This window comes from Anopheles maculipalpis, chromosome 3RL, assembly GCF_943734695.1.
Source record: "Anopheles maculipalpis chromosome 3RL, idAnoMacuDA_375_x, whole genome shotgun sequence".
NCBI lineage: Eukaryota > Metazoa > Arthropoda > Insecta > Diptera > Culicidae > Anopheles > Anopheles maculipalpis.
The window spans coordinates 7,160,982-7,175,480 of NC_064872.1; the positions used below are offsets into that span (position 1 = coordinate 7,160,982).

The following is a 14,499-nucleotide window of genomic DNA, read 5'->3' on the forward strand; positions in this document are numbered from 1 at the left end:
GTTCTAACTTCTTCCAAACCCATTAAACCCTTTTTTCATGCAAATACACACACACACATAGATAGATATAGACGTACCGCGTATCTCCAGGACATTTTGTGTGGTCGTAGTTGGATTTTGTTTAATCGATGCCCAAAAAATCACTCGAAACGCTCGAAGGGGTTGATGTGTTTGTTAAACTCTTTTCTACTTTAACACCTGGCTGACGCTGGTTTTCGATTTCACCAAAAAGCTTCACAGAAAGTTTTTCACTATTTTCCCTTTTATTTCCGCACAATTAAGCAAATTCCAAACACCAATCCAATACACTACGTGACACACTTATTTGACACAAGATTTTCCTTTCCCGCTGTGTATATACTCTTTTCTTTCAAATTCTTTTATAAAAATGAAAAACTATGTTTAGCTTTTACTCCTTCTGAAGTCGTTTAGGAAACAAAAAAAAAAACGCAAACACACACACACAAACTAAAGCAAAGGAAGCGTGTGGAAAACAGGCCAGGCCGAACAAGCGCCGTTCGCTGCTCTACTGTACACGTGCTGCAACGGTCGCGGTTTGAGCTCAACTAACCTGCTCGCAGCGAACCATGCCTGCTGCTGCCAACCGCCCGGTGGAAGGGCCAACACCATAAGCTTCACAACCTACCCTCCCTTTCCCCTTTTTCCCGAATGCATCGTCTCCTACTCACACCAACACATACCGGTCGTGGTAATGACGCCGTTTGCACCCGTTTTTGTGTACACAAAAGTTTGTGAAAAGCGATTTTACTCCCCGTTTTCTTGCTTACCGATCGGGAGTGGAAATTCTTGGGAGGAATGGGAAAGCAGCGTGCTTGTGTCCTCACCCCCTCTTACCGGCTATCGACCTCCACCAATGAACGGTAACGAAAACAAACTCCTGCGTGGCGATCGTGGTACGGGAGTCGATGCGTGGCTATGATTTTCCACACCTGTCTGTTAAGGGTGACTAAAGGGAGTGAGAAAGGAAGGCAGGAGTGAAAGGGGGTTTATTTTTCATTTTTCCACATAGCTTGGAACAAACATGAGATGAGTTCCGGACGGGCAGTGTTTAGAATGTGTAGCTTAGCTAGTGTGTTTGTATGTGTGTCTTGCTCACTTGTTGGTATCGTTTATGTGGGAGATGACTGATTCAAGATGTTCAGCTCAGTTTGCGTGAGTTGGACACACAATTCTTCACTAATTCACATAATTCTAAAACCATTTTATTTTAGAAAATGGTTAATATTTGTTAACTTAAACCGCATCAAGGGCGAATCGCATGTGTAGTCTGTGTACGTGAGCGCTCGAGATGAGATGAGATAAAAATAAACTCACCGGCCGACTCATGCTCGCTCGCTGAGAGTGAGAGTGAACGGGGTTTTCGCATGACGGCGCGATAAACTAGCGGGGACCACCCTTGCTGTGGGTGGTATGGTGTGTCTGATTGTTTTGTACACTTTGCACTTGGATGATTCATGAAACGTGAAGTTTGTCTGCATGCACACAAAATTACTTTGACGGCTGAGAGGGGGGTTTGGGTTTTATCTTTCTCGCTCGCTTGGCTCGCGTGTTGCATCATCTGGTGAGATGCGCTAAAGAGAAGTGAATCTAGCATATTTAAAGCATTTCTAACCTAAAATTAAAGCCCTTAAATTGAAGATACTTTATTTAATTTTTATTTTTTAAATACAACTGGTATAACAGTGCAGACAACGATTCCAAGGGTTTTTTGTAGGCAAAGGAATTCAGAAAACTTAGAATTAACGCACTAGAATATAAAAGGCTGGCCCAGATGTGATGCGACAGTCTTCATTAGTAAGCATCAGTAAGCACAAAAAATTGAATTTTTTTTAAATAATTTCTTCAATATACACAGACACTTATATTAATCCTAACTAATCACAATAATTATTTTTTTTTTGTTCAAATGTAAAAGATCAGCAAAGAAATGGTTTTTTAAAAGTGATTAAATTATGACAAAAAATATGGGAAATTGCAAAGAGGTTTAGAGATGCCAAACTATAGTTTAAGTAAGTTTAAGTAACATGAATTAAATATACATAAATTAGGCAAGCTATATGAAGTCTTTTTTCAATAGAATTAAAGTAAAAACCCGAAATTTTTCACCATTTTTGATAATATATTACAATGTTATCTCCTTAGCTTGTCAAAAAAAAGTTATCATCATTTACTCTAAGACTTTGAAGCAAAGAAAAAAACGGAATGAGGGTTATGTTTCACGCAAAAAATCAAATTTTTATACACTTTTTTCTCCTCTATCATTTTATCACACCTCACACACAGACACTTTTAGTTCGATACAAAGCACACAAAAGACCAAAAAGCTCCCTCTTTCCTTTGCCGTGTTGTACATCTTACCGCAAGAAAAAAGGCGAACATAATAAAATGCGTATTTGACCTGTCAGGCGAAGAAAATGCGGGCAACGACCCTTTTGAGCCGTACACCGTTCTACCCAAAGCTGAGGGCGAAAATAGGGTGACCAAAGGAGAGAAAAATTTCCCACAAGTCAGAACATCATCACCCGGGCTTGAGGAAGACCAACTGATAATGATGATATTGTCACGCTTCATTTGATAAAACTGTTCATCTGGCCAAGAAAGCACTGCTCGCTGGAAATCGACGTTGAGTCGATTGTTTTTTCCTTTTTGCATCGCTTGTCTCTCTCCGGAAGGAAATGAAACAATCGTTAACGACGAAGGTGACGAGATCGGGGAAGGCGTAAGGAAAAACAGGCAGGGAAAGTTCGTGAAGAGAAGAGGTTTCGAGACATTGACGCTCATTAGAACCGAATTGGAGAAGAGGCACTCACTTTTCCCGCACACCGGCTTTCTCCAGCCTTTCGTTGGTTAGTTGGAAGGAAATTGGATTTTGCCATCCATCGGCCATACCAACTCACTCCGCCAGTACGCTCCCGGGAAAAGAACCCTCGCAGAGCGTCATCCTGATTACAAAAGGCAGCAAAACTACCACCAGGCGATGCCGTGCCGTGGTTGAATGGATATTGTTTTCTGAAACGACGCTTTTCCTTTGCTTCCCGGGTTTTTGTGCCCACTTTGTATGCCATCGAGGAAGTTACATAAAATTTACAAATTCCATTCCCTCCAGCGTGGAGCTAGTGCATCAAGAGCGTCAGGGCACCTTCTTCGTCAATCTCTCGGCAGCAAAAGGTTAAAGGCATTTAAATGGGAAACGGGAAACGCCAGGATTCTTTCTCGCATTGCACAGTTACAGTGCAAAAGTTACAAATTAGACGGAGAAGCACCAGCAACGACGACCCGGCCTCAGACTGCTGACAACACCATTCATCCTGTGAAGCGTTGATGTTTTGTCGCGTGTTCGGTGTTCGCCTCATTATCCGGGCCAAACATCGCGCGAAGCCAATGGAAAAACCTGGTAAAAGGCACCCTTCGGAATGTCAACCACCGTACTCTAGTGCTTCTTTACCTTTAGGCTGTCCTTTCTGAGGGTTCTGTGACGCTCTTTCCAACATCAACCGTGGTGTAAATACTATCGTGGGGTGGCGGGAAAAAATGAGAAAGCAAAAAAAAAAATCTTTCCTTCAGCTGCTTAATAGAGACGCTGGAAGCTTTCGCTCGATTTCATTCAATTTCACAATGAATCGTTAGAGAGCAAAGCCAGTTTGTTACTCCGTTTTTCCCCCGTCGTGTGGTGCTTTATTAAATATTTACCTCACTATTAGGGTAGAGAAGGGAAAATGGGGAAAGTATGTGAAAAGGGAAGAAAAGGGTAAAGAACAGCATAGTTTAGCAACGGTTTGGAAAGGACTGGGAAGCCCACACGTTCGTACGCGGCATAATGATCCTCTTTGCAGCATTTAAGGTTCTGGATTGGTACAAGAGTGAAATGGAAATTACAAGAAATTTTTTCTTCTGCTTCAGCTGTACTTCTTTTCCAACCCGGGCAAACGCATAATGTTACATGAATAAACGATTCCACGTTCCATCGGTATGGTGCGAAGGGAAGCACACAAAAAAAGCATCATTCGAGGGCACAATAATCCAATGTTTTCTGTTTGAAATGGCACAAAATGGATTTTAGATGCTCTGAGTATATAAGAGAAAAGAAATGGAAATGAAAACCAATTATTCAGAGCATGTTTGCTGTTGTATGAGTAATTCATTCCAGGTTTACTTAATCCTGCTAAGAGTACACTTTCGTATCGATTACATTCAGCGAATCGAGCGATACAATTGATTTGTTTTCAAACTGTTCTGAAGGATGAATTCAAACTTCAAAATGAATTAAACAATTCATTAAATCTTTCGTCGGTTTTCACACAACAAATAAATATTGATTGGACAAATTTGACGTTGTGTACTTGTTTTTTGGAATGAAAAAAAGATTTGTTTCGTTTAAAACAGCCTCTGTTTGTGGAAATTGAGATTTTTCAATGATGATTCCTTGATGCAAATGATGATGGGAATCTCATGCGAAAGTTTCCCTAACCTGGGAGGCCCTCTGACCTTTGAAGCTTCTATCTCTTATCTGCCACTGCTTCCCACATGGTCTTGATCCATATAGAGAAATTGTAGAATTATTTAGGATTTTTTTTTTAATTCCACTGCATGATTGTAAAGTCTAACAAAAAGCTTGTTTAATTTCACTATTCATTTAAAAAATCCTACTGAGTGATTCTAAAGCTCCATTATATGCATCGAGAAGCTTTACTTTCACCAAGTAGTTGGATAGAGCAGTCATCACTACGGTGCAAAGATCCGTATGAGATTTGATCAATGGTCTTGACGTGAGAAGATCAGTACTGCAGTCGCTCTCTCTATCTCTAGTTCTCTCTCTCTAACGATTTTTTTAAAATTTACATTGATTTACAACAAATGAAATGATCGGTTGGACATACTGAAGAGTTTAAAGATTTTTCATTTTGTTATCGACCCGTTACTGAGTGGTTGTAAAACGATAAAATAAATAATTTTCTCTCCATAAAACCCATCATCATGCGTACACTCCAATAACAAAATTCATTCTAAACCACCCATATGTTCCGTTGTGTTTATCTTCATTTTTCAACTTATCATTTCAACCAACCCGTATCAACATATCAACGAATCCAGTTCGAGGATGAAAATAAAAACCGATAAGAAAATCTACAGCACAAAGTAACAGAGCTATCAGTGAAACCTTCGTCATTGTACCGCGCTCGACTCCACACCGTGGATCCTGACAGAAGAAACTCACCCTGTTGTCAGAGGAAAAGCGTAAACAGCATCACCAGAACGGCCTTTCCACCTAGTGGAATCTACCCGCACGGTAGGAAGTGGCTCAAATTTCCTCCGGATACATGGAGGCCTACCATTAATCATCCATTTTCTAAAGGTTTATCATCATCGGCCGTAGCGACATGGGATGGTGTAGGGAAGGGATGCGCGGTCGCATCGGACATTGGCTTTTTCCCGAACTTTTGGGTCCCTTCCTTCTCGCACACACATGCATACGCCCGTGCCGTTCCTTGCTTTGGAAATCTCCAAAGCCAGCTCATCAAGCTACTCCGTCTCACTCTCACGTGCGAGTTATCTTCTCACGCATCTGCTCACGTGAGCCGGAGCGCTTTTCATCGTGCAAACAAGACGGCAAAGTACGATAGAACACCCTGCCGAGGAGGGATGAAATGATGGGTAGAGGAGAACGTCACGGGGGGACTCGAATTAGATGAATACCCTATTTGACCGTGAACTTTTACTGCGTCTCAGTCAGACTGTCTAGCTGTGCAGTGGGGTTGGGGGTTGCTCGTATTGGAAATGGCGCGCGTATTTTTCGCAAATCGAAACATCCCACACCCACCACATGGTAGAGTGCTCCAATAGAATTGGTTCTAGGTGTATGACTGCGTTCTTCGATGTTGTGCTACCCATTCCTGTGAACACTGGTACGCTGGTTATGGTGCGGTGCGGTGTTGGTTCGGTAGCGTTTAAATATAGACACGATACTTACGGGTTCACCACAGAGGGTGTGCGTGAGACGTGTGACGATGCACCTCGATGCACTCCGGCGCTAGCTGCAGGTTCTCGGGATTGCTTAACGTGATGCAACACACCAAGCACTCACACACAGCGAGTGTTTCGCCGCTTAGTTTGAAACGAGTTTCTGTGTGAAGATAAATGACAATCTATTCGCTTTCGGGTAGTAGTCCCTCGCACTATATCACAGACCTGATGCGTCACTAAAACTTAATTAATTTAACACATCGACACGTCGTCGTCGTCGTCTTCTACAACAGACACTTCCGATCCCAGTGGTAGGATCCGAGCTACATCACCAAAGATTGCCTTGCTTTTTGCGCAGCAACACCGAAAAATGTCCTCAAAATGGTTTCAAAAGGTGTTGGTAAGCATGGCTGCAAGCATGGACCATGCCGAATTTCTCGACCGGAGTTCCTTAGGACAAACTTTGCGAAGCTTTGCTGATACTATCCGGGGACACTTTTGAAGCAACACCGGTCTTCTAACCAACACGTACTGTAGTTAAACAAACTCATCAACAACTTCCCGCTGTGATGATGAATGAAGGGACAACACCTCAGGACATTAGAGATTGGGTGGCAACAGGATGTTGACTTACACGCTCTGCCACCCAACCAGCGACTTGGGGGCGACAATAACAATAACAAAAAAGGACCACCGACACTAAACACTCCGTACACTCCGACTGCTTCCCCCCGACCGGGAACGCGCAGGTCCGCCCTTTTTTATATGTGGGAAGCTTTTGAAGCTTGCTTGAACCTGCTGGAACGGAAACGGAACTTCGCGTCTTGCTGCGCCAACGAGCGAACGCTGAATGACGTAGACGTAGAAATACGGCGTGGAGTATACTACTAGCACAGAGCACACAGAGCGTTAACCGAGCGCCAGAAGGTGGCCAACAAATGCCGGCAAAATTCACGATTCATCACTACAAACATACACAGACACACATTCGCGTACAAAAGTATGATGGAAAACCAATTTCGCATGAATGGTTAAGTAACTCAATTCACAGGATTGCGAAATCATTGGCTGAAATTCGAATCTTTTCACGTTATTTGTTACATTATTAATTACCCTCAAGGGACGCCTTGCAAAACAATGCTCGCTTTGTATGCAGTGCGTTTGTGTGGGTGTGCGTTTTCCGCCACAATTTCAAAGCTTCCCGAAACTCTCGTTTGCTGGGAGCTTTTACTCCGAAATGAACACGTTTTTTGATGACGCGCTCGGTGCTTCGTCCGCTTCGGCACACGGATACAGATGGGAAATGAACTACGCCAGATTTTCCCTCCCAGCTAGGTCGTAGTTGGTTCGGGCAATTTTTGAATGGAACATGACGTAGTACCGAAAAAAGGGAATCGACCGACCGTAATCAGTGGGGCCCGCTCGTAAGGTTTCATCGGAATTTGGCGCATGTATGTTGGGGTTTACGTACGATTCTGGTTAAAAATTGGTTCATTGTACTTCTTATATGCTTTGGTTACAAGGGGAGGAATGGAAGGTTCAATATCTGTTTCAGTGGAATACAATTGGTTGATTAAATTTGCCGAATAAAAACGATTTCTTTGGAACTATTATTACACCAGAAATTATTGAGCACAAAAATGTAGCACTGGATACAAAAATTTGTATGTTTTCGAGACACTTTGTAAAATAAACGATCATAATATGTTTTAATATTAGATTTCTTTTGAAAAAAAAAATTAGTAGTATATTGTAAATATTTAAAACTTTTTGCTTTAAAATTTTAATCCGTAATTTCCCACAGTGCGATGCTGGAAGCGTTTCCGTTGAAGCGTTTCCAATCCAAGCGTTTCGCCTGCCGTCATAGCTGTAATGTTTATGTGTCAAATTGGTCGACAAAAGCAAAAGAAAAACACATCAGGGAAACAACAAATTATACACAAAATGTTACAAAACTTAGCTTACATATTAGTCCTGTAACCATTCCGTAGTGTTTAGCTTAAGTTATTATCCTAAGCAGTATTTGTAAGTGTTGTAAACAGTGACGCGGGTTGGCAGAGTTTGTTTTCCACTCGCCACATCCCCTAGCAAGAGTTGGTGCGGCTTAATGATGATGTTCCGATTGCGGGTCAAGATTTTCTACGTGTACATCATTATTTCGTTCGTGTTTAGTGTGTATTTGTTTTATCTAATCTCGAAGTATTCGTTCGAAAAATTTATCAACTATCACCGGCATGTGAGGTAAGTTTGTTTCTATAAACATTCCTTCGACAAGCGGTAAGCTGAAAGAGCTTTTCTTCTGTCTTTTTAAGGAGTAACAAATTCCCCGATCGTCCTCGGATACCGCAGATTGTGGGACACTATGTGGGCGTCGGTACGACGGGGAACCTGTCGAAAGATTTCATGAACACGAACAACTTCGATCCGGTGCCGGGTGTTGGTGAAAATGGTGATCCGGTCGTAATACAGGCGAAAGATCTGCTAAGGATGCAACAGTTGTTTCAGATCAACCGGTACAATCTGCTCGCCAGTGACCGGATCGCACTGAACCGCAGCCTGCCGGATGTGAGGAAACCGAAATGCGGTTCGAAGCAATATCCCGCCAAACTGCCAACCACGTCGATTATAATCGTGTTCCACAATGAAGCGTGGTCGGTTCTGCTGCGAACGGTGTGGAGCGTGATAAATCGCTCGCCAAAAGGGCTCGTAAGGGAGATTCTGCTAGTGGATGATGCTAGCGATCGACGGTTTCTCAAGCACGAGCTGGATAACTACGTCCAGAAGCTACCAATATCGGTTACCATTTTGAGATTAAATCAGCGCGAAGGACTCGTAGCGGCTAGACTGCTCGGAGCAAGGATGGCAACCGGTGACACCCTTACCTTTCTCGATGCTCACTGTGAATGTTCGCCGGGATGGCTAGAACCACTGTTGGCACGCGTCCAAGAAAACCCCAAAAAAGTCGTCTGCCCCGTAATCGATATCATTTCGGATGATAATTTTTCCTACATCAAAAGCTTTGAGTTTCATTGGGGTGCATTTAACTGGCCGTTACACTTTCGTTGGTATGCGTTGAGTGATGAGGAGCTGGCGGAACGTCGAAAAGACACGACAACACCGTTTCATACGCCAGCTATGGCTGGAGGGCTGTTTACGATCGATCGAAAGTACTTTTTCGATATTGGGGCGTACGATGAGCGGCTAAAGATTTGGGGTGGCGATAATTTGGAGATGTCTTTTCGGGTGTGGCAGTGTGGTGGTGAGGTGGAAATAGCTCCCTGCTCGCACGTTGGCCATCTGTTCCGGAAGAGTTCGCCGTATACGTTTCCTGGAGGTGTTAGTGGGGTAATAAACCTGGAAGAATTTTAAACAAATCAGGAGGTTTTAAAAAATAATTTCTATTATTTTCCATAGATTCTGAACGAAAATCTGGCTCGTGTTGCCCTCGTTTGGATGGATGATTGGGCAAAGTTCTTCTTCAAGTTCAACAAGGGTACCGAGGAGTTTAAAAGCTTGGTAAGTGAGACTTAACTTGAAAGCTTGAAGAATCTCATTAATTGTTATAACCTGTTTCTATGAAGATCTCCTCCTCGTACATACAAAACGAGCTGCTTAATATAACCAACTAATGAACGTCTTTAATCGTTCCCCCTTCAACAGAACGTATCAAATCGATTGGCGCTAAAGCGCACTCTGAACTGCAAATCATTCGACTGGTACCTGAGGCGAGTTTGGCCACAAAATTTCTTCCCTGCACCGAACAAATTTTTCGGACGCATTCAACCAATCGACCTCACGTCCACGTTCGACTACCAGGAGTACCTTACGCTGATGAAGAAGATTAATCTGATTATCAAAAATCTTAACCCGGAGCTAAAGTGGAAGTTTCTCATCAAATACCTCACGGAGAATGTGAAGCGGATCGGCGACTCGATGAAGGCGGCCAAACATAGCCCGTACTGTCTGCACAAACCGAAAACAAACACGGCCATTAATCAACCGTACGGCCAAGCGTACCTGCAAAAATGTTCGTTGCTGATCAACGTGCTGGACGAGCAGTTTGTGATCGACGATTATGGGCGCATTATGACGGACGAAGGGATCTGTTTGGATTCGTTCCGGAAGACGAGCATCGATGGGGAAGAGATTGTCGAAGGTACGCGGAAAATCAAGATGGTAACGTGCGGAAGTCAGAAGCCGAACCAGCGCTGGGTGTACGAGACGGATACGTACCATTTGAAGAATATTGGCGAAGATTCGGAATGTCTCGAGCGAAGCGTCACGCTCATAAAGGAAGATGGAGAAGATAAGTATGAACTGTTTCTTGGTCCGTGCGATGTACGGAACGAGCTGCAGAAGTGGATGCTGTTTCCGGTGGCGTGGAAGTAAGGGTGGCAGGTAAACGTCCAGTGCCTGCCGTAATACTAGTCCGAGATAGTAAACCCCCGCTCAGGATACGCACAATCTCTCTTTCACTCTCTATCTCTATCCTTCCTAACGCGTCCGTGTGTAGTTTATTACGAGGAACAAAAAGCATGAAAAAGGATTTCAACCAATATCAATTAGTTTCTCTCACATACCAGTCCTGTTCTCCACTAGTTAACAAGAGCAATTTAAACGTTAGTGTGTAATGTTAAGGTGAAACTTGTAGTTCTATGCCAAAAAGGCCAGGAACTAAATAATTCCAACGTACTTCATGTTATGTGGCAAATCTTTAATACAAAATACTCAGTTTTTCCAACTGTTGCGTGTAAGGGCTAACGTAAAACGAAAAGTATTTCATTACAGTAAGATAAACCGTGTAGCTTAATGTGTGTTTCGGTACCGTCTACCCAGGGAATAATGATAATGTGACCGTAAAAGTATATTAGATGTATCTATCGGTGTGTATGTATGTATGCGTCTTTTTTCTATTTGTACTTTTGTAACGAAGTTTTGTAATTTCACATGTTCCACTTGGCAAGACTTATTATCAGTGTTAGGATTGTTTTACCTTATTGTTTCCCATCTCACTTCCTGTTAGGATTATATAATTTGAAACTGTGATATTGTGAGTAGTAGAGCCAACGCGGGGAGGTTTTGTTGACACTTAAAAACAAAACACCCGATAACAAATAACACAACACAAAAACTCAACGCTCAAATATAATTGCATAATTTCTAATACAAACCTTTGCGGGACGTAATGTGCTAACATCCGAAAGCAGCGGAAAAAATATGTATCTCAGATATTGGTATGCTCCGGAAATCATTGTATTCACTCCCAGTTTGAGATAAAACAGGCTTCCTCCTCATTATAGATACTGACTGGAATGAATTTGAATGACGATCTCAATTTGGAAGTGGAGTTCTGACACAAATCTGTTAAGGACTATGAAGCTTTGCCCTATAAAAAATAACTTTTTGCCCTACTGTGCTCTGATCAATCTTCAACCCTCAGTGATCGCGAAACAACTGGGATGGCTGATCTCTCACCTGTTAGCTGCTTGACACAACACTGAGCATTTGATCAGAGGCGTATTCGACGTGCAAGATGTCTACATTGAAAGCAATTTCCTCGGAAATGGATCCTAGTATGGCTCTTTGACGAATTTCAACAGCCATGTTATGGTCGTTACTCACCATGCGATGTTTTGGATGACTCCATTGGTACGATCTCCTGTAGTCTACAACTAAACCCAAAAGTAAAAGTACACAAATTATAGCCACAATTATTATAAAAAGTCACAATTGTTATACTTTTTCAATCTATTTGTGCATGATATTTATTCTCTCTTGATGCTCGCTTTCACTACAGTTATAACGGTAATAGGTCTTCTAAATACATATACAAAAACGTAGATAGCTTACTAACTAAAGCTTGCATGTTTGTGTGGTTTTATCCTTGTTTGTATGATTTGTTGTTTGAGTTTTACATTTTCTTATTTAAAAAAAAGCACATAGTCGTAAAAATAGTAATAATGGTAGCGGGTAATAATGTAGGTTGTGGTTGCGTTACTTGGTGGTCAACACAAGTAGAAAGTAAATCAAATAACTAAGAAAAAGGAAAAAAAACGTATCGCACTCAATTGCTAAGAGGGCCGTAAACTAAGGACAGGAAAAACAAACATAAAACGAAACAAAAAATCTTACAAAGGAACACATTACAGTGAGATGGTAAAAAAAGAAAGATGGCGTAAAGTTACTCTATCTATTAGTTGGTGAGTGCACTGCTGTGGTTTTTTCCCATACTATTTTGTTTATTACCTTGATTGAGTAACTTGTTTTCTTGTTGCGATTGTTTTAACTATGATTAGTGTGCTATTTAGTTTCACTATTTGTGTTTTGCATTATTTCTACAGCATCGCTATCATCGATGGACTTTGTCGCTCCGTTTTAAATTCCGGTTTTTGCCGTGTTTCACGTCCGCGACTCGTTTTGTGTGTATATTTGGACTAATAAAAACGTACAAGAAAAAAACACCATGGTGTAAAACAGATAAAATCATCTCAAGACAACAATTAAACAAACATTACTTTACAAAACAAAACGCTTGCCTTCTTGCTTCTTGTCAAGAAGGGCCACGTGGAAGACGGGTTTATGTGGGGCTAGGATGCAGGTTTCTTCTAGTCACTTGCTTCACTTGAGTTGGCTTCTGTATTAGCTTCTTAACTATCTGCCGATCGTGCGTAAACCTAGGACGTACGGGATGATCCAGCCAATCTCACTCTCTGTATATTGGGGTGTTCCGTGCTTCACTAAATTGGTAACTAATTTGTAACAGCGTGCGTGTGGCGTAATGTAGGAATTGGTTTTTAAATTGTAAATATGTGCCCTCCCAATCTTCCGCTTCCTAGATCCCGGACTCGTTACAATCCGCGAAAACGACTATCGAACTTCTGCTCCTGATGCTATCTGTCAACCCGGAATCTGGTGACGCACATCTCGTAGCTATATCGCTCTATCCGGAATCGGTAAGCTACTCCAATGCGCTTTTGTATTCCGACCCCATCGCCAAGCTGGTCTACGTTTAATGGCTAACCGTTTTTTCTTGTTTCTCTGGCAGAAAAGCAGCCCATTCGAAAGACACTTCCAACACGATCCAGCTTATCGCGAGCACTGTATCGCACAGCTTTTGTGTCGATAAAAAAAATCCTCCGAATCCACCGGAAAACGGTACCAGGTTCCGAAAACCCGCTGCTTAGTGCAACTTGACTGTGACGCCATGTTTACGAGGTAAGTTTAACGGCGATAAAAAAAAAACGCCCAGCATTTACGATCACGCTCCGGGATCTTCCTTGTTGCCGCTGTATGCTATGTGCTTTCGGTGCACGGTAGTGCGATCTCTAGCTGCTACTTTACATCGGACAACATCTGACGGGATGTCTATACGTATCGGAGATCAGACGACGTCGGTGTTTTATGTGCGCCATTTTTTTTTCTATTTACCCGTTCACGAAGATACGACGCGCTTAGCGTTTGTTTTGCAAAACTTAATTAGAACAACTTGTTTCGATTGTGCGTTTGTCCGCTTGCCGGGAAAGCCTTTGCGATCGGGTTTTTTTTTTTTTTTTTGTTGAGGAGAGGTTGGGGAATTGGGAATGTGATTCGATATTCGCTAACAGTAACTAATTAACAAACAAAGCTAAGCTCACCTGCGTGCTTCGGTCGCACCAAACTATCCAACATCGACTATCTACTAGGAAGAACTAAAACTCAACAATACTTTAACACGTTCACACTTATCATTAGGTTTTGTATGCGATCCTTTGCTAGTCCGGGCAAATCCTAACCTATTTCGCATTCGAAGCAATTCCGAGTTTAGGTCAGCTTGTGCTGTCAAAGGTCCTAAGGGTTACAATTTCGCTACTACATACTCTCGCCGCTCGAAAAACAACAATCCTCAAGAGCTCGTTTTGTTTCAGATCAGACGAGCAGATTTTACATTTGGCTTTGGTTGAACAATTTCTTTCCGTTTTGAGTACCATCATCATGAATTGCTTTCCTTGCTCTCGCTCTGGATCTCTGGAGGCGAATTTTAAACATTAGCTTTTTTCTCTACAGTATACAACATTAGGACACGTTCTAGCTGTCAACACACTTGCTACGCTAATTGGTAAGAAGGGGCTAATAATAATTAAACAAGATAAAATATAAAACCACGACGCACCTAAACACATACTCTAATCGATTTCCAGGAGCAAATAAGATCGGTATGGCAAGTAGTTTTTTTTTGTTGTTGTTTTTGTTATTTTACGGTCTACAAACAAGCAGAGTATTTTATCACCTTTCCGTCACTAGCTGAGATTGCTTGTTGTGTTATTAGTGTGCCTTTTTTTGCTAATTCTTAACGTCCTAATCTCTCTTTATTGCAAATACTATAAGTTCGACAGCGCACTGCCTGTAGAGCCTGCCCTGTACATGGTCGAATGGGCGGTAATGGTAATCTGAATCTCTTGTTGCGAGTCTCCCTTCGTTAGCAAGGTTCTCGTTCTAATACAAGATACTTAGATGCTAAAAGTACTAGTAGCAACGAAC

General features: G+C 42.1%; 3 protein-coding genes across 5 annotated transcripts in view; 2 read left to right on the top strand and 1 right to left on the bottom strand.

Annotated features, from left to right (window-relative positions):
* The window catches only part of LOC126564560 (probable cytochrome P450 6a14), a 282,624-nt gene that overhangs the window by 250,141 nt on the left and 17,984 nt on the right, over window positions 1-14,499 (top strand). The window lies entirely within an intron of this gene.
* Window positions 1-14,499, bottom strand: part of LOC126565385 (dual specificity protein phosphatase 3) — a 471,876-nt gene that overhangs the window by 14,104 nt on the left and 443,273 nt on the right. For 2 of the 3 annotated variants that reach the window (XM_050222555.1, XM_050222558.1), the window contains exon 2: window positions 78-148. In XM_050222555.1, the coding sequence (XP_050078512.1) occupies window positions 78-95 (18 nt within the window). In that variant the 5' untranslated portion in view covers window positions 96-148. Of the gene's footprint in view, window positions 1-77; window positions 150-14,499 lie in introns of all 3 variants that reach the window. The other variant, XM_050222557.1, reaches the window with a different exon arrangement.
* Window positions 8,083-10,371, top strand: LOC126564261 (polypeptide N-acetylgalactosaminyltransferase 3). Its single transcript, XM_050221259.1, has 4 exons — window positions 8,083-8,223; window positions 8,295-9,327; window positions 9,397-9,498; window positions 9,643-10,371. Exons 1-4 carry the CDS (start codon window positions 8,090-8,092, stop codon window positions 10,369-10,371), a joined length of 1,998 nt encoding a protein of 665 aa, XP_050077216.1. The 5' UTR covers window positions 8,083-8,089.

Excerpts from the sequence above, each read along its gene's own strand:
- LOC126564261 (XM_050221259.1), top strand. The coding sequence starts at position 8,090 with ATGATGATGTTCCGATTGCGGGTCAAGATTTTCTACGTGTACATCATT. Across the intron at positions 9,328-9,396 it reads TTCCTGGAGGTGTTAGTGGG|ATTCTGAACGAAAATCTGGC; the intron begins GTAATAAACCTG and ends TATTTTCCATAG. Across the intron at positions 9,499-9,642 it reads CCGAGGAGTTTAAAAGCTTG|AACGTATCAAATCGATTGGC; the intron begins GTAAGTGAGACT and ends CCCCTTCAACAG.